Raw genomic sequence first — 27,039 nt, 5'->3', positions numbered from 1 at the left:
AGAATGAGCTGTCTGTTTAGCCGACATTTTGTTTCCCATCACAACTTAGTCACATCCTAGTGCAACGACTACCTTTGCGAACAAATTCTCGATTAATACTGACTGTTTTCATTCAGGAGTGGAGTATTTTCGCGTAACCCTCCTGTGTGGAAGTAGTCGGTCAATTGTGTCCGGTTTTCCGATAGAATTATCAACGCTCTTCTAATTTTATGTGTACGTGTCGTAATCCAGGAAAAATACAGGCGAATTAGTTCCCATTGTCCAGTTCTTTCCGATAGCAGTCATTTTTTCGTGCTGCGTTGGAAGAAGTAGGAATTGTTAGTAATACTTAAATGCAAGGGTAGTGGCCCGGTAACAACGCAGAAAATTTTCTAAAAGTAAAAAAGTGAGTACACATAAATCTACAGGAATTTGCGCACCATTTTACACTTTTCCTGATTTTATATCTACAATCTTAAATTGAACAGATAATAGACCACCATCAGTCACTCCTTGTCTTTTGAACTGGTCTCAAAGTATGAGTGCATGATACAATATTAGTTAATGAGGTGATATTCATAGGGCTGTACATTTTCTCGAGTTTCCAAAATTCGAAAGGCTTTCCAATAAATAGTATATCAAGTAACATGATGTTTGAATGAATTGAATATTCTACCAGGTTGTAAAAAAAATTCTTGATACAAGTTTTAAAATATATTATGATTAAAGTCGGGACTCGAAACCGTATTATATCATTAAATTGTTAACTTGTTTGGTACAATCAAATAGGTTCAGCATTTATCGAAGTAGTGAGCGGCCTAAGTTGAACATTTGCACGGCAGACTTAAACAAGCGAAAATAGCAATGGGTACCCGCGATGATGAATACGACTATTTATTTAAAGGTAAGTCATAGAATAGGTAGCAATAACATGAATAGCATGTTATGTAGTTTTTAGTAGCCTCATGAACATTTTAAACTGACAAAATCGATGCTGGTTTTACAAAGGCAGTCGTCGTATGTTCAAACCTAAATTGGAAGCGCTCGCCCCGCAATTGCCTAATAATAGTTGACTGTATAAGGTTTGTGCTCAATAACGTTTAAACAGCGGAATGTTAGCAACAAAGCTACTATATTTTTGGTCAGTAAAAAACGTAAGAATCAAAAGAATATTATAGGAATTTCCTACTATCAGAATATTGTTTATTCTATTTTTATTTTTTAACTTAATCTGCAAAGAATATATACCTATTCTTAAAATATTGTTCAGTGTATTTTATACGAAAGAACTGCCCAACGAGCACTTTTGTTGAATAACGGCTTATTAGGCTACAGTTCAGCTAAAATCCGTTCGATAATAGTCTAATAGCTGTAAATCGACAAAACTGTTTGTTGGGTCTGCTGTTTTTTCATTATTCATGCGAGTTTTCATATTAATATATTTAAAATTGATTGTGAAAAAAAGTTTATTTTGAAATGTTAATACAGATTCAGCAAACGGTTAGAAGTTTGTCACATATTCAGAAAATAATTCTATTTTTAAAATTTTAATGTAACACCCAAACGGGTTGATATTATTATATGAATATGAATGTTTCTATGAATATTCCTTTAACATGAAATCTCAGAGACAATCTTTCATTATAGCTCAAAACCTTATTAGTAATTGGCTCGATAGAATTGGAGTTGATAACAAATATGTTGGAGCGTATCAAATACTATTACACTAAGAGCTTCAAAATAATGTATGCACTGGAGTCTGGGAGACAATTAAAATTTCAAATATATGTGTATATATATATATATATATATATTCATGAGTGGGCGTATTCATCGAACAATGACGTTTTAGTTCAAACATCACCCAACTAAAAACTATGCTTGTATGTAAAATTTATTCCGCTCTTTCAGTTGTTCTTATCGGTGATTCAGGCGTTGGTAAAAGTAATCTACTTTCAAGATTTACTAGAAACGAGTTTAATTTGGAGTCAAAATCCACCATAGGCGTTGAATTTGCCACTAGAAGTATAGAGGTAATTATAAAAACAATGCACTTCTGTTAGGTTTTAATGATGTATAAATTCAAGGTCGATGGGAAAACAATCAAAGCCCAAATATGGGACACCGCTGGTCAAGAACGCTATCGGGCTATAACGTCGGCCTATTACCGCGGAGCCGTTGGAGCACTGTTGGTTTATGACATAGCTAAGCATCTAACCTATGAGAACGTAGAACGATGGTTGCGTGAACTGCGTGATCACGCTGATCAGAATATCGTAATTATGTTGGTCGGCAACAAAAGTGACCTGCGACATCTGCGTGCAGTACCCACGGACGAGGCGAAAGGTTTTGCGGAAAGGAATGGCCTCAGTTTCATTGAAACGTCGGCGCTTGATTCAACTAATGTCGAAACTGCATTCCAAAACATACTCACAGGTAGGGCAGTTAATTACTTATATCAATTATCTCCGCAAGTATGGAAAACGAATTATGAAATAAGGAAGTATTGCAATTGAATCAATCGAGACTTACAGTAGAGATGGTCGGGTTTCGGGTTTGAAAACCCGAAACCCGAACCCGACCCGTACCCGTCGGGTTCGGGTTTGTAAATGTTTGAAAGTGTCGGGTTCGGGTTCGAAAATTTTTGAAGGTGTCGGGTACGAGTCGGGTTTGGGTTTGGTGGGAAAAAAATTTTCGGGTTCGGGTTTTAAAAAGTTCGGGTTTAGGTCTGAAAACCCTAAACCCGACTATATCAAATAAGCATTTTTGTAAGATGATGATGTCTAATTTCATGCAACTGCAAAAAAACTAGCATTTCAATACCATTCGAGGCCCAAGGCTTTAGGGCAGCCTCAAATTGGTACAAAAAATCTACCCCTCAAAAAAAATCTCGGGTTCGGGTCGGGTCCGGGTTTCACAGTTTCGGGTTCGGGTTTCACAAAAATAAAATTTTCGGGTTCGGGTCGGGTTCGGGTTTGATCGAAAAAAAAAGTTTCGGGTTCGGGTCGGGTTCGGGTTTCAACCGAAAAAAAAAATTCGGGTACGGGTCAGGTACGGGTTTGAAAAATGCCAAACCCGACCATCTCTGATTTACAGGTATCAGGTATCAGAGAACTTATGTTAATCTGAAACTGGGAAATAATTTCTGTTTAGATTTACTATGTTTAAATGTTTGTTTATGTACTATGTTTAAAGAAATTCATGGTCATTCTTCGTTAATGGCCACTATCAATTGAGTCGTTGCGGAACAGAGTGGTCTGTGTGCTATCTGGGATTTTTCAGAAGCAGCAAAAAACCTGCATACACCAAACTTTTTTTACTGAAATTCAGTTATCCTTTCAGCAATGGAAGATTACTGAACATCTCAGTAATGTGAAATGTCATTCTGTTTGACGATACTTTACTGAATTTTCAGCATTAAGAAATGTCATCCATGTGTGACAGACTTTTACGGAATTTTCAGCATTATTCAAAGCATTGCTGAAAACTCAGCAATATCGGATATAATGTATTTTGACAGCATTTTACTGAGAATTTAGCAAAGGATTACTGAAATATCTGTTAGGCTGGAATTCTTTGTATGGGTCTTAAAACTCGTTTGGAGTTGATTTTGCCTATAATTTATTCGATTTTTACCTTTATTTTACAAAAATTAGTTAAATCCCCGAATAATATGCCGCCGATGTCCATCCGATGGCATTTCTAAATATCCGCCAGCTCCCTCTACCGCACATCGAACTGAAAAAAACAAGAAAAATCAACTTTTTCACTAACCAAATAGTTTTAGCACGTCCCTACGATCGGCTTTCTGGTACTGCTGCAGTTCTCCCGGCTCTGATTTTTTTTAAACAAAATTCTCCCTGCATCACAAACTTTAACGCGCATTAAGCACATTGATAACGACTTTTTTGACAGCTGCGGTGCACGTCAGTCAACGAAGTATGTCGAATATCAGCAACCGAAGTGAAAAATACTGAATGTCGGTAAATCAAAACTAAATGCTGAATACTCAGTAAACATTAAGATTGCTTAAATTTCAGTACATGATTTTTATAGTTGAGTTTCAGTTTTGATTACTGAATTTGGATTCGAGAATTTGGTGTGTAAAATTCTGTTCAAATTCCATGAAACGAAATGATCTAATGTAACATGTATAAAGTGGTTTAACATTGAAATCAGGGATGTCATCGAAAACCCCATGTTATTTTCGGCGTAGACAGTCACATCGAGTGGAGATTTTACACCCGGTTGCAGAAGTGTCTAGTTGCACTCTTTCCCGCCGAAATTTTCTTTATGGTGAAATTTCAGATACGGACCGAAAATTCGATTTTATTCAAAAACTTCAAATTTTGAAATGTGCTGATATACTGTGCGATTGAAATTTAAAAAGTTGATTTACTTTTCAGCCCTTTATTGAAGCAAGCTATTGATGATTTCATCAAAATCGATCAATTTTATTTTACGAACTTTTTTTCTGTCTTATGGCTACAATTTTAGTTTAATAAAGTGGGCAATGTATGTAATTGTACGCATGTAGTTATTGAATTTTTGACAACAGGAAATGGGCTTCCTCATGTTACTGGCACCCACAACCCTAAATCTAGCTCTGGTCACATGATACAAAAGTACCATTAACTGTCAGCTTTCTGCTTATGTTTCCTTTTTTGCTAAACGGAATAAACATTTTGATAGGAAGTGCGAAGAATTAAGAGCCGCTCAGAATTAGGGCGCCGTAGGTCCTACTACAATATTACAAACAAAAACTATTCTTTCTTACTTTTTTCAATAATAGTTGAAGAGGTCGTTTATAAGACACGATTGCTAAGTTAATTAGAATTACTACAGCTTGTCTTATGTCAATGTATTTCTTGCAATAGTTTTGAGAATACGAGCGATATGTTATTAGGGGGATTCATGTCGAGCTCGTAAACAAATACCCAGCCGTAAAAATACTCACCTCCATTGACGAGTAATGGAAGATACGCAGTTTATGGCTCGGTATTCGTATACGAGCTCGATGTGAAGACCCCTATTATGTTGACGCTGTTGAAAGAAAGATGAGAAAAATGTGGTAAACATTGTGAAATCAATTGATTGTGAAGTAGTTAAGATTTTGCTGCCATTCGCGCATAATTTTATATTCTGTTGTCTATCTGTTAGCTTCATGGACAACCTAGCAGCAGATAGAGTTCTGAAAATGGTAGAAAATGCTACTGAGATGACATTCCACATGTCATGCAAATGGCAATCTGCAATGAAGAGAATTTAGTTTCTTAGCAGCCCAAAATCATTTGATTGTGGGTGCAGCAGGTGAAATTTTTCTGCCACTCGACAAAACATTACGGACAGTGGTAGAACTCAGTTTTATCCAGATAAGGATATTATTTTTTTGCATGTATTGAAGTTTGATTTTAATCTACTTATTATATGACTCGTGGTTAACCTGTTATGTGCCTTCAAAAATCCTGATATTAATAGACTAAAAAGGGTCGATGAGAATGGGAAGTTTTGAATTCCAATCCATCATTGTTTCATAGACCATACAAAGGGTATGAGGCGAACCAGCCGCAGGCTGAAAACCTCAAAAATACAGACAAAAAAAATACAAAGGGTCACTGTGATGAAGCATCTTTAGAGCATTCTCAATTCATTGTTTAGCAATAGAACATGAAAAACGTGTAAAAATAAATATGTTCTTCATTAAACCTTATTGCAATACCTCTCAATGTGTTACCTTTCTGGGACCATTCATTAATGATGTCACGCAAAATTTGGAAAAAATAACTCCCCCCCCTCCCCCTTGTCACAAACTGTCACAACGTCCTTGACCCACCACTTAATTACGTCACGTTTTTATGCCACCCCAATTACGTCACGTTTTTATGCCACCCCAGATTAGCGATCATTCATGTTTGTTCGAGTTACTCGAAACGAGATGCACAATGTCACCCAAAAACAGATGGTTGTGATGCTGGTGAATCAGTTTCCTTATAACAAAGTATTTTTTGTGAGATTTTCGTAAGCGCGACTTCCGGTATGCTTTCTGCAGGTTCTTACCACGATTTCCGATGCAATAGAACCCTGTAACCGAAAATCACCGAAACAATAGATACAGTCAGTTCTTTTACACGGATTTTTTCACGTGGATTTTTTAATCAACGCAGTTTTTTTTACACAAACCGTGCTAATTCGATTTTTTTTTATTGAATAAAAGACTTAATCAAAAAAAAACCCTCCGCCCTCCGAAAGATCCGGAATGACCGACCAAGTGGATAATTTTGAATACCGTCAGCCGGGGTGAGGTTGTGCCAAAAAAGGACACGTTTTTGTTCCTTAGCTTGTAATGCGCACATTTAGGCAATGAGTTTGATCCAAATCACGTCAATGCACACTTAAATGTTAAGTAAACGACTGCCGCAAATATGGTCAAGTTACAATAAACTATAATTTTGCTAAAATTGAATGAACTTTGACCTAATCTCACCCCTTGTATGGGGTGAGATTGTGCCAAAAACAAAAAATTGAATTTAATACCTGTTTAATGAACAGTAGTGTATCTACGAATAATTCACATGAATAACATAATAAAACAGTAAGTATAGGGACGACCATAAACAACATGGACTATTAAGGGGCTGTAGGGGGTTGACCAGAAATTACGTTTCATATGAATTATAGAAAAATGTATGACTGGATCAAATCAATATCTTGAGTAACCAGTTATGAGAACGTGGCTCATGGACAGTCTCTAAACACATAATGGCGTCTCCAGGTAGCTTAGAAAGGGAAAACGTTAGGACATAAAGCCTGAGAAGACTTTTCGTTTCAATTATTATGTGTCATTGACCACTGTATATTCCATTGGAGATCTCACAACTGCTGGGAACGTACCCACAACCCTCCTTCCTTGCTTTAAAAGTCATCAGTTTATATAGAATAGGTGTACGAAATTTTGTTACATTCCATAAGTAATTTCAGTCATTGTAAATTTCAATCTAACAGTTGTTAGCTTACTGTTCTCAAGCATTTAGTCATTATTTCAAATAATACCATAGCTATACAACATATCCTATGTAAACAGTGCAAGTGTTTTGGTGTATACTGATATAATTTTGTCGTGAATGTGAATTCCGCACACTGTACCGTTCATTATAGCTTGGCACAATCTCACCCCAAAAGGGCTCGAAAAGTGTACAGTTTGGAAAAACATTTTTTTTTTGAGCCATCACAGGTTCAATGCATGATATTTCCTCAACTCATTGGAGACGACATCCTAACGTACCATCTGAGCAGTAAGTTGATGTAATTTCTTGATCGGGTTGGTTTGCATGGGACATTTTTTTGGTAACGTTATTTGCGCGTGTTTTCCAGCCTGTACTTTGGAACATTATTTAAGTAAAACAGTTCACTAATATTCTCTATATTCTATTTCAAGTTGTGAATAAATATGTCATGTTTCATATAATATTGAGTTTGAGGCATTAGGTTCTGGAAATCTCAAGTAATTTAACATACAAACATTTCCCGTTTTGGCTCAATCTCACCCCCGTGGCTTAATCTCACCCCGGCAGACGGTACTGGTCGTAGAGCGTCTCGGGTTTATTTTTTTTCTAAAACCTCTGTTGTTGTTACTTTACGCGGATTTTTGAATTATCTCGGATTTTTACGCAGAATTTTGAATGAACGCGGTTTTATTATAATAATGCGATAAGGGAACATCCATAAATGACGTAGTTTTTAAGGGTTTTTTTGATACCCCCCTCCCGCATCGTAGCATTTCGTCACAAAATCAGACCCCCCTCTAGACAATTACGTAGCTTTATAACAACCCCCCCCTCCCCACATGATGATTTTTTTCTGCAAATTTTATTATCAAAAACATACTTTGTGTCATAAATGAACAACAAAAGACAAGGAAGTAATAAAAGTAACCCAAAACATACAAAACAGCTTGGCTTGACCCCCCACCCTCCCCCTCGTCACCTTTTGTCACAAAACTGCAAACCCCATCCTTCCCCTCGTCACCTTTCGTCACAAAACTGCAAACCCCCACCTCCTCCCTAAAATGCTACGTCATTTATGAATGTTCCCTAATGCGAAAAAATGAGCGAGAACTGAACTGCATATAAATGCATAACAGTCCCATGTGAATTTTCATCACTTTCGAGATAAATCTCAGAAACTTCTTTACATTACGTTTGCTCTCAAGAAAAACAAGAAAAAGTTATGTTTATTACTAAAATGATGAAAAAAATCACAGGAAGGTTGTGTGCAAAGCCACGACCGCAAGGTTGAAGTAGAAAACTTTTACAAGAAAGATAACCCGGCTGCTTGCGTGTCAGTCAATTTTTCTAGTAAATAAATGTTGACCGCTCATTGGCAGTATTGAAAATTCTGTGCAAACGAAGTTGAAGTACTACTCAATTTCAGTTTGCACATATAAATACGACCTCACTGAACAGGAAAAGTAAAAGTTTGCGGCGCAAACAAGAACAAGCAACTTCATATATGCTGGACCCTTGCCGTTGAGTTGAAACAGAGAAATCTGTAGAAAAATTCCATCCGCCACGTATTTTTAACACAGTAGCCGTTTTTTTTAATTATAAACGAAAGGTCAGTTGACAAAACGGTGTGCAATTCGGCTAATATCCATACGATGTGAATTATATCGTACTCGTTGGTGATGCAAATGGTTTTAAATTCGATAAAACAACACGGAAGCACAAGTGAGGATGAAAAGGACGACGAGACAATTGTTACGTGCGGCAATATAATAATATAACGAAAATATTATTATTCATGGTAATCTCACAATCCACTTTCCTATTTTTTCTCATCAAATCCAAAATGAAATCTGAATCTTATCTTCTTTATTAATAATACTCCTAATCAAAGAGCTAAATATCATTTTCTTAAATGTAAAGGTTTATGACAGAAGGAAACAGTCACACGTTTTGATCATTGGGTTTCGCAGTACAACAAATAAATTCTTGTTGCATCAAATATTCTTCGTGGAAAAGTCAAATTTGATGCAATGGCCTTACGATCGCTCACCTGTCGCCAGTAACCACCAAGCTACAACACACTTTCGAAAGTTAGAAGAAACACAGTTCAATAATAATACACTGGTTCGTGAACATGCCACAGGTTCAAATTGGATATTGGATATTAGCCAAATTCTCAATTATTCTGGATATTAGCCAAAATTGTTTCACGTTCGCTGCCTTCCCAAATGCATTTTTTTAAAATCGGCTTCCGTAGGGACCTTTTTTAGGGTGTGTACCATCACGAGAAACTGTTTTCTCGATTTTGGTAAAAATGGCATATTAGCCAATTTTTGAATTATGGGCAGGACTAGTAAAGAGACAATTTCCACGTGTTGTAACGTGCTGGAGCACGAAATCTATGTCTGTGATAGGGAACCTTCACGTTCACGAGGCATGACTGGAGAAACGCGTCTAATAATGCGGTAAAATTTTTAATGTCTTTTTGTGCAAATTATTGTACTCAGACAAAAACCTGTTTTGAATTGAATGAATTTTTAGTGAATAAACGTTAACCGTTTGTTATTCAAAGTTGGTCATGCTGATCGCAGCCTTTGCGCTGCCCCTACAGTGGGGGGATTACTAAATAAAGTAAAAATTGGACAACTACAACAGAATTTGATTGCATCCCGCACAGAGTGTCTGCTTGTGTTGATGCCAGAAAATTATTAACCTTCAATTATTTTTTTATTTGCCTTGAAAAAAGCATGTTGCGGTTCAAAATCGGTTGCTAATTATAACCTTTGAGCTGCCCTAACATTGGGGGAATTAAAATACACGGACAACATGCACTGTGGAAGCTATTACACATTCAGTAAATTAGACGGGTGCGATAAATTTAAATTGCTAGGATGCAACACAGAATACTTGCTTGCGTTGACAAAAATTATTAACTTTCAATGACTTGTTTATTTGCCTTCAAAAAGGCATTTTGATTTCCAAAATTGGATTTCCTGATGGCAATCTTCAAGCTGCCCCAACACGGGGGGAATAATGGCTGTCTGGCGACACACGCTGAGAAAAACCGCGCTGCTCCTGAGACGTGGTGACCAACCACAGGGCTAGTGCTGCTGCTAAGGAAGGACGACTGCTGTTGTCGCTGTCTAGAACTATTATGAGCGGCTCAGGCTGAAACAGGCTCTTATATAGGGATGAAAATAGGAATGAATTATTTTTCGTAGGTGGTGGAATGACATAACTTGAAAAATATGTGTGACTTCATTCCGGCTCAGAGCGATCATTTGATAAGCTCCACCTCTTTTTTCAGTTTCAAAAGTTTTTCCTCAGTTTCGTAGCACGGATGCACAAAAATGATTTCTTTTTGAGCCGGACCGATAGCACTCTCATTGAAGCAACAAAATAACATGTTTTGTGTCGTGTTGCGCAGCTTCGTTAAAGAAAATTTTCCCGTCCCCGTGTCGCATGTAAGCAGATTATTGCGTTCAGTAGACAGTAGATAGTGTATCCAGCGAATAAACACCGATGGTGCTCTCACACACGCAACGGTTTTAACCCGTATCTTATTGCGGTTTGTAACATCAAGCGATTTCGTTTGCTCGCTGTTGCGTGTTGCATCATGTTGCAACTTGGCAGCTGGGAGACGACGAAATTCTGTTTGTGCTGATTGATTGAATCGACTTCATATTAGCTCTGCATAGTCGAACTAACTGCTTTTGTGAATGCGTTCTAACAGGGCAGTTTATTATTCAATGTCGGTTATGCCGATCGCAGCCTTTGCGCTGCCCCTACAGTGGGGAGTTTACTAAATAAAGTAAAAATTAGACAACTACAACAGAATTTGATTGCATCCCGCGCAGAATGTCTGCTTGTGTTGATGCCAGAAAATTATTAACCTTCAATTATTTTTTTATTTGCCTTGAAAAAAGCATGTTGCGGTTCAAAATCGGTTGCTAATTACAACCTTTGAGCTGCCCTAACATTGGTGGAATTAAGATACACGGACAACATGCACTGTGGAAGCTATTTCACATTCAGTAAATTAGACGGGTGCGACAAATTTGAATTGCTAGGATGCAACACAGAATGCTTGCTTGCGTTGACAAAAATTATTAACTTTCAATGACTTGTTTATTTGCCTTAAAAAAGGCATTTTGATTTCCAAAATTGGATTTCCTGATGGCAATCTTCATGCTGCCCCAACACGGGGGGAATAATGGCTGTCTGGCGACACACGCTGAGGAAAACCGCGCTGCTTCTGAGACGTGGTGACCAACCACAGGGCTAGTGCTGCTGCTAAGGAAGGACGACTGCTGTTGTCGCTGTCTAGAACTTTTATGAGCGGCTCCGGCTGAAATATAGGCCAAATAGCATGTTTTCATTTGCAAGGTATATAATCCTGTCGACCGTGCTTGGGAAGCAAGCATATAACGACCAATCAGAGGTCGAATTTTTCGTTTTGACAAGGCTTGACTATTTTCAATAGTACAATAGTGTGAATAATAAAATTACAATTATCTTATTTTGGGAAGAATCTTAGAAGATTTTCCAATCTATTGCTGCAAGAACGAAGGAAATCCATCGAATACTAACCGATTTATTAGCATTTGAAATTGGACATATTTTTCCCTTATTTCGGTTTTAGATTTTCATTTCACATCCCTATGTAGCCGAACTTCCTGAGAGAAGTATTTTACTTCAAAAATATTAATTTTGGTCAGTCCCATGTTACAAATAAACGCAAAACAGGCTCAGAGCTGGAAATAAGTAGTAGAAAATCATAGTAACTTTCATTAAAAGCCCAATTGAAGTGTACTAATTGGAACAACAATAACCTTATAATATTTAGTTACATCGAATGAATGCATGTTTTTAATTTTGTTTGTTGTTTGAATCAATAGGAAGAAAAAAAAATCACAGGAGGGTTGTGTGCAAAGCCACGACCGCAAGGTTGAAGTAGAATACTTTTACACAGCTCTACTTACGGCTGTACATTAACCTACGGCCGGGCGAATCGGTTCCGGCCGCTTTTCGCGTTTAGCCTGGCAGAGGCCTTATGCGCACGGCCAACACAATAGAAAGGTGTTTTCACATTGAAAATTAAACACGGCTTTACTGGAGTAAGTGTTGGCAAATGCATCTACCGCTAATACCGCCGCAATCGTACGAAAGCGCGTCGTTTCATGTGGGGAATAATATCAACAACGAAAAATGACGCGCGTCTAAAGCCTGTATTACACTCTTTGACCAAGCGTCAAATATTTGTCACTTTTTGACAGATAAAAATTTGGTCAAAGATAATTGTTTGTCACTCGCCAATTTTAACATGATGCAAACACGGGCAAACAACAACCATGATGTCAAATAAATTTGACCATTATGTCAGAAGGTCAAATATTTGACCATTAGACAAAAAGTGTACTACAGGCTTAAGCACACCCGAACTGTTTCGCCGTGCCGCTTCCATTTACTTGCTTATAACATCCGCCTCATGGAAGTACCGGCTGCACCTACCGCTGAGGCTGTTACCATACTGCTACTGGTACCCAAAACTATTAATTCTTCAAATTAAGTGTTTTATTTGTCCTCAAAAGAACAATTTTTCAATTCCATATCGGATATAATGCAATCGCATCTCTGTAATATTACCGACAGTCATATTCTTCTGAACATAATGATCCTACTTTTCCATTAGAGGAAGTGCCGGCTGATGTACGGCAAAAATCTCGCCCGATCGCTCGCGTTGGCGTTCGTACTCAGGCAGAGGCCTGAGACGTGGTGACCAACCACAGGGCAAGTGCTTTGTTTAATTTGAAGGCAGCCACAGGCGCGACCCGCTGCTATATTCTGTTACTGCTGAGTGCTGATATCTGCTGCTACTGCTGTCAACGTTGTGGAGGTCTATCCAGCTCACCTTCCGACTAATGAATGTAGCTAGTTTTCCCAGAAACACTCTTCTATAGCCGAAGGGTGCTACGTAATAGGCCACACCTTTCAGTTCAGTTGTTCCATTCCCTAATGTTCTTCAGACAAATTATTCCACAATTCGCATATGATTTTTGTATCCAGCGAATAAACACCGATGGTGCTCTCATACACGCAACGGTTTTAACCCGTATCTTATTGCGGTTTGTAACATCAAGCGATTTCGTTTGCTCGCTGTTGCGTGTTGCATCATGTTGCAACTTGGCAGATGGGAGACGACGAAATTCTGTTTATGCTGATTGATTAAATCGACTTCATATTAGCTCTGCATAGTCAAACTAACTGCTTTTGTGAATGCGTTCTAACAGGGCAGTTTATTATTCAAAGTCGGTTATGCTGATCGCAGCCTTTGCGCTGCCCCTACAGTGGGGGGTTTATTGAATAAAGTAAAAATTAGACAACTACAAGAGAATTTGATTGCATCTCGCACAGAATGTCTGCTTGTGTTGATGCCAGAAAATTATTAACCTTCAATTATTTTTTTATTTGCCTTGAAAAAGGCATTTTGCGGGTCAAAATCGGTTGTTGATCACAACCTTTGAGCTGCCTCAACAGTGGGGGAATTAACTGCTCCTGAGACGTGGTGACCAACCACAGGGCTAGTGCTGCTGCTAAGGAAGAACGACTGCTGTTGTCGCTGTCTAGAACTATTATGAGCGGCTCCGGCTGAAACAAGCTCTAATATAGGCCAAATAGCATGTTTTCAATTGCAAGGTATATGATTCTGTCGACCGTGCTTGGGAAGCAATCATATAACGACCAATCAGAGGTCGAATTTTTCGTTTTGACAAGGCTTGACTATTTTCAATAGTACAATAGTGCGAATAACAAAATTACAATTATCTTCATTTGGGAAGAATCTTAGAAGATTTTCCAATCTATTGCTACAAGAACGAAGGAAATCCATCGAATTCTAACCGATTTATTAGCATTTGAAATTGGACATATTTTTCACTTTTTTTGGTTTAAGATTTTCATTTCACATCCCTATGTAGCCGAACTTCCTGAGAGAAGTATTCTACTTCAAAATGCAGTGGTTCACCTGCGTCTACTGCGTTTTACTCAGTTACACGTTTTTGTCAGTGTGACTCTTATGCGTTTATGGGCAGTGAAGGTGTGATTATGACTTAGGAAAAATAATTCTCATCCAGACGGGACTCGAACCTCTGGTGTCTTCGTCGTTGTGTTTAATTCAATCAAACTACTGGGAAGGAACGCCTCGATCAACTACATACACTGCCTTGTGGAAGTTTTTTTTTGACATTGGACTATCGAAGATAGGTGCCTGAATTTGATAATCCAGTAAGTCAACTATGGAAAAGTGGTCAGGTTTTGAGCACTTATATATCAGTCATTTCTTTCCAGAATATCGAGGTTTTGGCATCAACATATCAGAAATTCTTTTACGGTTAAGTTTATGTAACAAAAACAACCTGTTGTTTGAAATATTCTATTGAAAAATTGGTCAATAACATCAATTGTCTGAATCATACCGAGCAACCAATCACTACCTCTCTTCCCAAGCACAGCCGACACTGACTGATACAACCGATCTGACTTCGCAAACAATTTGTTGTTGTTTTACTCGAGGTCGCTTTCTGTTCCTGATGTTTTTTTTTACTTTCCTAGCCATTTCCTTTTCTTCTACGCTCCACTCTCTTCCTAAAAAAACTGACGAAACCTTGATATAAAAGGTACCATCCGAATCCATCGTTTTCATTTCAAAACTGTACCGGTTTCATACGAACGCTGAGTGCAAATCGTTAAAAGGAGGAAAGGCAAAATAGTACGGGTCATCTCGTGCCTGGTTTCACCCTTCTATCTGGCGGCTGTTAAGTAGTATACATGGTTACTGCGAAGGTATCAGAATGGCTGGAATTTTGCCCGGAATAACCAAAGAACAGGAATCATCGGCAATTGGAACCCTTTGGTGACCCAAAGTGTTGTAATTGAAGTGGTTAGTTGAATTTTCTTTTTTACAAATGTTGCTGATAGCGAGAAAAGCCATGCAAATAAGCATTAGGGTGGGGAATCGTTATATGGAAAAAACGAAACTTGATAGCAAAAGGCCAGAACCGAGTTTTTTTGTTCTTTTTGGGGCCCCTAACAATCCTAAATTTATCGGAAGTCGATTGGTTTTGTCTCCGCTTGGCGCATTGCATTTCAAATTTATATGGAGATTTGCATGGAAAAACCAACTTTTTTGCATTTTCCATTCTAAAGAGCTCAAAATGGCTCAAACCAAAGGTTTCATGACTTCAAATGGTAGGTTTTTTGATGCCTAACAACTTGGCCGAAGACACTAAAGAGCTAGGGTGTCCCAAAAAAATACTAGAGCTGTTCAAAGTTGAGTATGTCGAAATTTACCGGCGTTAATCAGGTTTTCATCAGAAGTGACCTCAGAAACACGTTGTAGATTCTACCTACACCTAGAATGTTGACCTAAATTTGTTCGCTTGATCCAGCTGAGTGCAGAGTTGCCAACAAAATTTTCAATTGAACTGGAAGATTGCTGAAGAAAAAACTGGATTCCGAATAAATTTACAAAATACCGAAAAAATAAATTGTGAGAGTGCTTCTCTGTGATGGTTATTGAATCCAATATAAGTTTTAAATACAGCAACTTCGAGCCTACATTTTGTTGAAATTGTAAACTGAAAATTTTCATTTACAGGAGCAAAATTTTAAATTGCGCAACCAGTTTATCGCAAAATCAAGAAAATGAAGCTTTTTTAATTGATGCAACATTTTCTTATGTCACATCTGTGAATTCGATCAATTTTAAACTGCTACGCAACTGAAATTAATTTGAAGAATACCGCCTGTTCCGTCTCACGCCGAAAGTAGCAACAATAAGCAACAACAAGTTAGCCGTTTTCAGCAGTTAACAAAGAACAGCCAATCATCGAGGACCGCCAAACCCCGCCCCCAGCGCGACGCTATAAAAGCAGCAGACGCATCGTTCAAGTCATCAGTTTTGTTTTGATTACCCAGTTGTTCACATCGTAGAAGACGCAGAAGAAGTAGAAAATCATCATCATCATCAATCATCATCAATCGGATTGGCACAGCTGAATGTGTTGTCAAAAAACCTATCTGCAGTGTACACGGAATATAGTGCGTTTCACAGTAAGATTTTGTCTTTGGTATCGGATGAAGCATTGGATCAACAAGAACAGGAATATGCTGATTTTGCAAATACTTATACCGCCGTGTGTAATGCAGTGGAGGAGTTACGGTTGGAAGCAAGCAACCAGACATCGCCAAATGCTTCATCGAACCCGCAAAATCAACAAGTAATTATCCAGCAACAACCCCTTAAGATGCCGATTCCTACATTCGACGGAAATTATGCCGCATGGCCAAAGTTTAAGGCCATTTTAATGATAAAATGGCCAATTCGGGAGATACAGATGCCGTCAAGCTGTATCATCTCGAAAAAGCGCTAGTCGGGAATGCCGCTGGAACCCTTGATACTAAAACTCTCAGTGAAGGGAATTACGAGCTAGCTTGGGATGTCCTTATGGATCGATACGATAACAAGCGGGCTATCGTGGAAGGCCACTACCGAGAGTTGTTATCTCTGAAGAAAATGTCGTCAGCATCACATAAAGAATTACGTGCACTTGTGAATGGAGCCACCAATCACATTGAAAGCCTGCGATATCTCAAGCAAGAAATTAATGGCACAGCGGAACATTTCTTCGTATTTTTGATTATTTCGGCGCTCGACAACGCTACTCGACAAGCTTGGGAATCCACAATGAAGAAGGGAGAACTTCCAAAGTACAAAGAAACTATCGAGTTCCTGAAAACACGGTGTCAAATCTTGGATAACTGTGAATCTGAAATCCAAGCAACCACCTTAGCAAAGATGAAGCAAGTTCCACTACCATCGAAGGCTCAGACGCAGAAATGTTACATGTCATCCACTAGCACTTCGCAACCCATATGTGAAATTTGTGGTGGTTCCCATCGGAATGTCCTATGCCCAACACTTACCGATCTTTCACCTGCACAAAAGAACGAAAAAATTCGAGCTGCTGGAGTGTGTTTTAACTGTCTGCGTAAGGGACATAGATCAAAAAATTGTCCTTCTGATAAAACCTGCCACAAATGCCAACGACGTCACCACACATTGCTGCATTCGGATGGAATGTTCAACAAAGAGACTAAACCCAATGTTTCGCTTCCCTTCAAGACGGTGGCAAATCCGCCTTCGATTCCAGAAATTCCAAAGCAAGCTGATGCTGAGCAGATACCCACCGTGGTAGAGTCGTCTGTTTCCAACACCTGCTCATCATACCAAGTACAATCTAGAAGGACTGTACTGTTGCAAACCGCAATAGTACATGTATTTGACCAAAAGAAGCAACCCCATCCATGCCGTGTACTTTCGGACAGCGGCTCCCAGGTGAACTTCATAACAGAAGAAATGGCCAACCGCTTAGGTCTTCTCAAAAAACCAGCCAATGTTCCCATCGTTGGTGTTAATGTCTTACGCACTCTCGCCCGAGATAAAGTGACGATCAAGTTCCGCTCCCGTGTGTCTTCCTTTAACGCCAGCCTAGAGTGTCTAGTAATTCCCAAGGTAACAGGTATAATTCCAACTTCCAAGATTGACGTTTCACAGTGGACAATACCGAATGGAGTAGTTCTCGCTGATCCCATGTTCCACACACCGAAAAAGATAGATTTGCTGATAGGTGGAGAACTATTCTTCGACATCCTGAAACCGAGTCTGATTCAACTAGCCGATGGACTACCACAGTTACGAGACACTCATGTCGGGTGGATTGTGGCTGGTGTTATTGTCGAACCGCCCTTGTGTAACGCGTCGCTCCAGTATTCGCACGTTGCACTAGAAGATATTGAACGGAAATTGTTGCAGTTCTGGCAAGTCGAGGAGGTGCCAGATGTTCCCAAACTATCAGCAGAGGAGATAGAATGCGAAACGCATTTTCTTGTCAGCTTCCGTTTAGTTAAGCTTCCGTTTAGAAGTAATTTATCCCAGCTGGATAAATGCCGTTCCCTTGCTTTGAAGCGGTTTTTGATGTTGGAGAAGCGACTCATCCGTAACCCAGAATTACAAGCACAGTATGTGGACTTTATCCGTGAGTACGAGTTTCTTGGACATTGTCGCGAGGTAGCAGAAACACAAGATAAACCAAACCAGCAACTTTATTATTTACCACATCATGCAGTACTGCGACCCTCCAGCTCAAGTACGAAATGTCGCGTTGTGTTTGACGCAAGTGCAAAATCAACACCGTCGGAACTTTCTCTGAATGAGGTGCTGCAAGTGGGCCCTATAGTACAAAATGATCTGCATCATAGAGTGCTACGATTCCGTACATTCAAAGTAGCTTTCACCGCAGACATTTCAAAAATGTATCGTCAAGTACTTGCTGCACCGTCGGACCGTCAATTCTTGAGAATTTTCTGGAGAGAAAAACCATCGTTACCGTTGCGCGTGTTGGAGTTGTGCACCGTTACATATGGCACCGCATCGGCCCCATATCAAGCAACTAGATGCTTAGTGCAACTCGCCGAAGAGGATGGCGAGTTGTTTCCCATTGCCACTCGCATCATTAAGGAAAAGACATATATGGATGATATCCTCTCAGGTGCCGGGTCAGTAGAGGAAGCCATTAACGCACAACAACAACTGAAGCAGCTTCTTTCACAAGGAGGATTTCCCATACACAAGTGGTGCTCCAACTCCCAGAAGTTCCTAGAACGCATCCCAGTGGAAGAGCAAGAGAAAAGAATAACCTTGGAAGAGCGTGGAGTAAATGAAGCTATCAAAGTGTTGGGATTACTTTGGGATCCATCTGCCGATACTCTATGCATTGCTGCACATCCAAATCAACCAGCTTCGCAACCATCTACGAAACGAGTAAAATACTCAGAAATTGCCAAATTTTTTGACCCCCTCGGCATGGTATCACCGGTTATAGTTATAGCCAAACTCCTAATACAGAAACTATGGAAACTCAAAATTGGATGGGATGATATTGTGGACGATGAAACAACGCGTCAGTGGCAAGAATTGCAAGCCTCACTTGTGTACCTAACGGACATTCAGATTCCAAGATGTATAATATTCGACAACACGGTTGCCTACGAGCTCCATGGGTTTTCAGACGCTTCTACCGCAGCATATGGTGCATGCGTATATTTACGAAGCATTTTTGTCGATGGCTCGGCAAAACTTCGTTTACTCACTAGCAAATCTAAGCTGGCTCCATTAAGCGAGCTTTCCTTTCCAAGGAAGGAATTATGCGCCGCGCATTTGTTATCCAAACTAGTACAAAAGGTGCTACCAGCTCTGCAAATAACAATCCAAAGGTCAGTATTGTGGTGTGACAGTACAATCGTCTTGGCTTGGATTAAAAAACCACTTAACCGACTACAGCTCCTCGTACGAAACAAAATTGCTGTAATCCAGAACCTAACCGGCGAGCACAGTGGCAACACGTCCGATCTCAGCAAAATCCAGCCGACGTTGTGTCCCGAGGTCAACTTCCCGAATTCCTCAGAAATAACAGTCTCTGGTGGATCGGCCCGGAGTTCCTACAAATAGGAAATTATGAAATGGATGCTCCAGAAGAAATACCAGATGATGAGCTGCCTGAACTCAAGGCCATGGTGACAACACCGGAGGAGAGGGTAGATTTAGTGTCATCTTTAAGCAGGTATAGCAATTTTCGCAAAATTCAACGAATCACAGGCTACATGTTACGCTTTGTAAAAAATTGTCGCAAAAGAAATCCAGAACATAGGGAACTTCAAAAACATTTGACCGTCTGTGAACTTCGTCACTCAGCCGATATCATCGTTCGTCTCATACAACAGCAGCATTTCGCCGACGAAATCAAGCGAGTTCGTGCCAAAAAACCTTGCAGGAGACTTGGGAATTTACGCCCTGTATATATCGATGGACTTCTTCGAGTAGGAGGTCGATTGGATCACTCGCAGTTACCCTTTGAGAATCGTCATCCTGTCATATTGCCAGATAAGGATCCGATAGTGCGATTATTAGTTCGACAAATGCACATCGAGATGCTCCACGTAGGCCAGACTGGTCTGATGAATGCCATGAGACAAAGATATTGGCTTCTGAATGCTAGATCTACCATTCGATTGATAACACGTCGCTGTGTAAGATGTTTCCGAACCAATCCAACAGCAACCAGTCAGTTAATGGGTAACCTGCCGGTATCAAGAGTTGTTCCTTCACCTCCATTTTCTGTAACTGGTGTTGACTTCGCCGGTCCCTTTTGGACTAGACAAGGATCGCGTCGTCCTGCGATAGTAAAATCATACGTGGCTGTTTTTGTTTGTATGTCAACTAAAGCAGTACACTTGGAAACTGTATCCGACCTGAGCACCGATGCCTTTTTAGCATCTCTTCGACGACTGAAAGCTCGACGAGGTATGATTCACGAATTGCACTCGGATAACGCCACTCACTTCCGAGGTGCCAACCATGAACTACACGTGTTGTACCAGCAGTTTCGCAATCAGCAGACTGAAGAGGCCATAAAATCGTTTTGTCGTAGTCGTGAGATCGAGTGGCATTTCATCCCACCGGATGCACCCGAATTTGGAGGCCTATGGGAGGCCGCCGTTAAGACGTGTAAAACTCATCTGAAGCGTGTCGCAGGCAACGTGAAGTTAACCTTCGAAGAACTGGCTACTGTTCTGACTGAAATCGAGGCCGTTATGAACTATCGACCCCTTTTTGCAATCTCTAATGACCCCACAGATCCACAAGTGATTACGCCAGCACATTACCTCATCGGTCGTCCGCTTACTGCTCCTGTCGAACCATCTTTAGAGAACGTTAAGGTATCCCGTTTGACACGATGGCAACATCTACAGCTCCTTCGTGAACATTTTTGGCGTGCTTTGAGTCGTGATTATTTGAACACCCTGCAGCCACGGAGGAAGAATCTACGAGAGATCTCTAATGTTAGAGTTGGTATGATCGTTCTACTCCATGAGCGAAATCAACCGCCTCTCAACTGGGAACTTGGTCGTATTGAAGCAGTTTATCCTGGGAATGATGGATTAGTACGAGCAGTTGATGTCTTCTCCAATAGTACTCACTATCGACGCCCGATCAACAAGGTATCCGTTCTACCCATCGACGACAACGAGTGAAACCCGTGGTGAGGATTAGAAAGTGTCGAGTTCCTCAACCGGGGGAGGATGTTCCGTCTCACGCCGAAAGTAGCAACAATAAGCAACAACAAGTCAGCCGTTTTCAGCAGTTAACAAAGAACAGCCAATCATCGAGGACCGCCAAACCCCGCCCCCAGCGCGACGCTATAAAAGCAGCAGACGCATCGTTCAAGTCATCAGTTTTGTTTTGATTACCCAGTTGTTCACATCGTAGAAGAAGCAGAAGAAGTAGAAAATCATTATAGAAGCAGAGAGAAACAGGAAAATACGAGTTCGATAGCGAGCATTGGAGTTTTATTCCAACCGTCTGACCAGAGTTGAGGCAACCCACCCAGTTCTTTTTAGGACTAATTGAGTTAATGAATTTTCCACCAAAATTTGCCTTGCCGCTTCGCTCGGTCAATTCAGTTCCCCAATTGCCGTCCTCCTGTGCGAACACCGCCTATATATAATATCTTTGAGATAGATTGTTTCTATTTTTATATAACATTAACCCATCATTGCAATTATTTTTTTTCTTCATGATCTGATAACACCTATTTGTTAGTTTTAGAATAAAGCTGAACTTACTTGTCTTTCTATTTCAACCATGCACAACACATCCTGAGTTTGGCCGTGTTTCGTGCGAGAAGATACAACACTGAAAATGCTGCTTATCAAACCACAAAATTTACGTTCTAAATATATTTCCAAACCAGTCGGAGCTTGAGTGTCCAAAAAATCTGGATAAAACTGGCAGATATACAGAAAAACTGGAAGATTTTGGGATTAAACTGTTTGACTGGATCACTTGAAAAAAACTGGAAGAATCCAGTTTAAACTGGAACATTGGCAACTCTGGCTGAGTGTATAAACTCGTTACGACAGGTTACTTCTGATGGGAATCCTGCTGACACCGGTACATTGCACATAAGACGGTCCCTATATAAAAGAGTGGCCAAAATTACCAAAATGCGAATTTCATATTCAGGATGTTTTAAGCACATGATTTTGTAGTATTTTATCTATATTTCCATATTTTTTAAATGAAATCTTGATACAAAAAACGGTTCATGTTGAAAAATGCCCTCAAAGTTACCTATTTCAGAAACGGAGAAAAATAGTTTTTCTGAATATTTTGGAATATATAAAAACCTACTAAAGCTATCATGGTATGTTCAAATATGATTGAAAGCTTATTAAATCAGTTTCCTAAAACAGGATGGGTAATAGATTTCAACCCTACAGAGTCAGTCGCAGGCCACATTGAAAATATGCGTAATTTTCCTAATTTTGACAATCAAAAACATTAAATGTAAGCACGTGTAAGCACAGCACCTGATAGTGTGTCTGAGAGCCCTACTTGTGCCCTTCAAAAATATGTGTTAAAAGTTCGCGGAAAATTTGCGTTTTGGTAAAAAAGGTGATTAAAAATTTTCCATTTTTTTGCAATTTTGGAATTGTGGGTGATCCATCAACAAAGTTTTTCGTATATTATAGCAATTTGGCTCAAAACACACTGAAAAAACGTAAAATAATTAGATTGATTGGTTTATTAGAATATACGTTGTTTATAACATATGTTAAAAGTTTGAGTAAAATTTGCGTTTTCGTAGAAAAAGATAATTTAAAATTTTTAATTTTTTATGTAATTTTTTGGAATTTTATGGAGACTTATCAACGTATGTCATAGCAATTAGGTTCAAAAATATACTGGAAAAACTTGAAAATTAGTATGATTATTCAGTTGTACACAATTTAGTAAAAAAATTTTTTTTTCATTTAGTTAAAAAAAAAGGTTAATATTATCAATAAATTGATTTTCGCGTGTATCTTTATTATCTTCAAACAATGTTTTGAAGTAGAATACTTCTCTCAGGAAGTTCGGCTACATAGGGATGTGAAATGAAAATCTAAAACCGAAAAAAAATGAAAAATATGTCCAATTTCAAATGCTAATAAATCGGTTAGTATTCGATGGATTTCCTTCGTTCTTGCAGCAATAGATTGGAAAATCTTCTAAGATTCTTCCCAAAAGAAGATAATTGTAGTTTTATTATTCACACTATTGTACTATTGAAAATAGTCAAGCCTTGTCAAAACGAAAAATTCGACCCCTGATTGGTCGTTATATGATTGCTTCCCCAGCACGGTCGACAAAATCATATACCTTGCAAATGAAAACATGCTATTTGGCCTATATAAGAGCCTGTTTCAGCTGAAGCCGCTCATGTCCAAAGTTTGGACGACCGCTCCAGGCCATTCTGGAAAGTAGCCAAAGTACTGAAATCGCACCCCAAACCGGTTCCTCCCCTCAGGATCGGAGAGAGGCTTCTAGTTGCGCCGGTCGAGAGAGCGAATGCGGTAGGCGATCACATTGCCTCATCGCATTTGCTTGGCTCGAACATGGCTAGTCCAATGGAAGACCAGGTCGAACAGTGCGTCCGAAACCTCGATAACTCCCCTTGTACCGTTCCTCAAGAACATAAAATCACAACAGAACAGGTTTGCTCAGCGCTGATGAGTACTAAGAACATGAAGGCTCCTGGGTTTGATGGGGTCTTCAATATGGTCTTAAAAAGCTCAGCAACAGGGTTCACCTGTTGTTGAGCTCTATCTTCAACAGATGCTTGGAATTGCACTACTATCCAAGCATTTGGAAGATAGCCAAGATCATACCGATCCGCAAACCCGGGAAAGATCCGACGTTAGCATCAAGCTACCGTCCGATCAGCCTACTCTCATCGCTGGGCAAACTGTTTGAAAAACTGATCCTCAACCGCATAATGAAGGTGGCTGAGGAAAACAACATCTTTCTCCCGGAACAGTTTGGGTTTAGGAAGGGTCACTCCACCACGCACCAGCTGGTGCGGGTGATGAACAACATCAGAAGGGACAGGGCTGTATCCAAGTCCACAGCCATGGCATTGTTGGACGTCGAAAAGGCGTTTGACAATGTCTGGCATGACGGTCTGGTATACAAGCTCTGTGCCTTCAACTTTCCACCATATTTGACAAAAATCATCTGTAGCTACCTTCGGCAGAGGTCGTTCAGGGTATCGCTGAATGGTTGTTTATCAAATACTTTTTCCATCCCAGCAGGGGTCCCGCAGGGCAGTCTGCTGGGCCCTTTGCTGTACAGCATTTACACCTCCGACATTCCTTCCCTAGGAGATGGCTGCGTGCTCTTTCTGTTCGCAGATGACACTGCAATTGCCGTCAAGGGAAGAATGCCTCGTGAGATCACCAACAAACTTCAGCGATGCTTAGACGCCTTTGTCGAATATGCTAACACCTGGAAAATTGAGATCAACGCTTCCAAACCCCAAACAATAAGGTTCCTTATCGACAATCCCCTAAACTGAAGCCCCCTCCATCATGCGTTGTGGTCATGAACGGTACCGGGGTTGAGTGGTCTTCCGAAGTTACCTATCTTGGGCTGCTATTCGACGAGAAGCTTCTTTTCCGATCGCATGTGGAGAGGACACTGGTTAAGTGCTCAGCTTTGGTTCGGTCACTATACCCGCTTATTTGTCGCAGATCTCGCCTCTCAAGAACAAACAAACTGGCAGTCTACAAACAAATAATTGCCCCCGCAGTCTTTTACGCGGTGTGGGAGTCATGTGCACAAACTCACAGGAACAAAATACAGATTGCGCAAAACCGAATCTTACGGATGATCCTCGATTGTCCCTATGACAACAGAATCTTAGACCTCCACCAAGAGGCAGCCACTCTAAGAGTAGATGCCAAAATCACAGAAAATAAATCTAAATTTGTCAAAAAATGCCGGCAATCAGAATACGCTTTGGTAAGCGGTTTGTACATAGTAGGTTAAGTTAGTTCTAAGCTGTAAATAGTAGTTTTAAGTAGTTTCCCTTTCTTTTCTTTCAATCAAGCGCCACCAAAGTGGACAATCCAAAATTTCTAGAAATTAGAAAGCTTAGTAAAACAGAAACCAAAACTCGCACACCAAAGATGAAAACAGTAATGTAAATCACTTAAACTTGTAAAAACATGTATCATACCCTACAGAAGCATAACAATACAAATATTTTCACTTCACTGAAGCCGCTCATAATAATTCTAGACAGCTACAACAGCAGTCGTCCTTCCTTAGCAGCAGCACTAGCCCTGTGGTTGGTCACCACGTCTCGGGAGCAACGCGGTTCTTCTCAGCGTGTGTCGCCAGACTGCCTTATTCCCCCCGTGTTGGGGTAGCATGAAGATTGCCATCAGGAAATCCAATTTTGAACATCAAAATGCCTTTTTCAAGTCAAATAAACAAGTCATTGAAAGTTAATAATTTTTGACAACGCAAGCAAGCATTCTGTGTTGCATCCTAGCAATTTAAATCTGTCGCAGCCGTCTAATTTACTGAATGTGAAATAGCTTCCACAGTGCATGTTGCCCGTGTATTTTAATTCCCCCACTGTTAGGGCAGCTCAAAGGTTGTGATCAGCAACCGACTTTGAACCGCAAAATGCCTTTTTCAAGGCAAATAAACAAATAATTGAAGGTTAATAATTTTCTGGCATCAACACAAGCAGACATTCTGTGCGGGATGCAATCAAATTCTGTTGTAGTTGTCTAATTTTCACTTTATTTAGTAAACCCCCCACTGTAGGGGCAGCGCAAAGGCTGCGATCAGCATAACCGAAGTAGTTAGTTCGACTATGCAGAGCTAATATGAAGTCGACTCAATCAATCAGCATGAACATAATTTCGTCGTCTTCCAGCTGCCAAGTTGCAACATGATGCAACACGCAACAGCGAGCAAACGAAATCGCTTGATGTTACAAACCGCGTTGCGTGTGTGAGAGCACTATCGGTGTTTACTAGCTGGATACGAGAATCAAATGCGAATTGTGGAATAATTCGTCTAAAGAATATTAGAAAATGGTAAAACTGAACATAAAGGCGTGGCCTATTTCGTAGCACCCTTCGGCTATAAAAGAGTGTTTCTGGGAAAACTAGCTACATTCATTAGTCGGAAGGTGAGCTGGATGGACCGTCCACAACGTTGACAGCAGTAGCAGCAGATATCAGCACTCACCAGTAACAGAGGATAGCAGCGGGTTGCGCCTGTGGCTGCCTTCAAATTAAACGAATCACTTGCCCTGTGATTGGTCACCACGTCTCAGGTCTCTGCCAGGCTGAACGCCAACGCGAGCGATCGGGTCAGATTTTTGCCGTACATCAGCCGGCACTTCCTCTAATGGAAAAGTTGGATCATTTTGTTCAGAAGAATATTACTGTCGGTTAAATTACAGAGATGCGATTGCATTATATCCGATATGGAATTGAGCAATTGTTCTTTTGAGGACAAATAAAACACTTAATTTGAAAAGTTAATAGCTTTGGGTACCAGTAGCAGTATTGTAACAGCCTCAGCGGTAGGTGCAGCCGGTACTTCCCTGAGGCCGATGTTATAAGGAAGTAAATGGAAGCGGCACGGCGAAACAGTTCGGGTGTGCTTAGATGCGCGTCATTTTTCGTTGTTGATATTATTCCCCACATGAAACGACGCGCTTTCGTACGATAGCGGCGGTATTAGCGGTAGATGCATTTGCTAACACTTACTCCAGTAAATCCGTGTCTAATTTTCAATGTGAAAACACCTTTCTATTGTGTTGGCCGTGCGCATTAGGCCTCTGCCAGGCTAAACGCGAAAAGCGGCGCGAACCGATTCGCCCGGCCGTAGGTTAATGTACAGCCGTAAGTAGAGCTGTCTAAAAGTATTCTACTTCAACCTTGCGGTCGTGGCTTTGCACACAACCCTCCTGTGATATTTTTATCAACCCAAAGTTTTTTTCTGAAATTTATCTTGTTAACTTATTACAACATCGCTGAGACTTAGCGATTATTCATGTGAAATCATACTAAACCGAATAAAAACATGAAT

At 40.0% G+C, this 27,039-nt stretch overlaps 1 protein-coding gene across 1 annotated transcript in view; it reads left to right on the top strand.

Moving 5' to 3' along the window:
- The window catches only part of LOC129723246 (ras-related protein Rab-11B), a 30,271-nt gene continuing 3,232 nt past the window's right edge, over positions 1–27,039 (top strand). The window contains exons 1-4 of the mRNA XM_055677342.1: positions 1–385; positions 769–883; positions 1,891–2,012; positions 2,067–2,415. Coding sequence (XP_055533317.1) covers positions 844–883; positions 1,891–2,012; positions 2,067–2,415 — 511 coding nt within the window. The 5' untranslated portion in view covers positions 1–385; positions 769–843. The remainder of the gene's footprint in view (positions 386–768; positions 884–1,890; positions 2,013–2,066; positions 2,416–27,039) is intronic.

The sequence above is a fragment of the Wyeomyia smithii genome, chromosome 1 (assembly GCF_029784165.1).
Source record: "Wyeomyia smithii strain HCP4-BCI-WySm-NY-G18 chromosome 1, ASM2978416v1, whole genome shotgun sequence".
NCBI classification, from domain to species: domain Eukaryota; kingdom Metazoa; phylum Arthropoda; class Insecta; order Diptera; family Culicidae; genus Wyeomyia; species Wyeomyia smithii.
The sequence above is the reverse complement of the archived record's forward strand: the minus strand, read 5'-3'. Positions and strand labels throughout refer to the sequence as shown.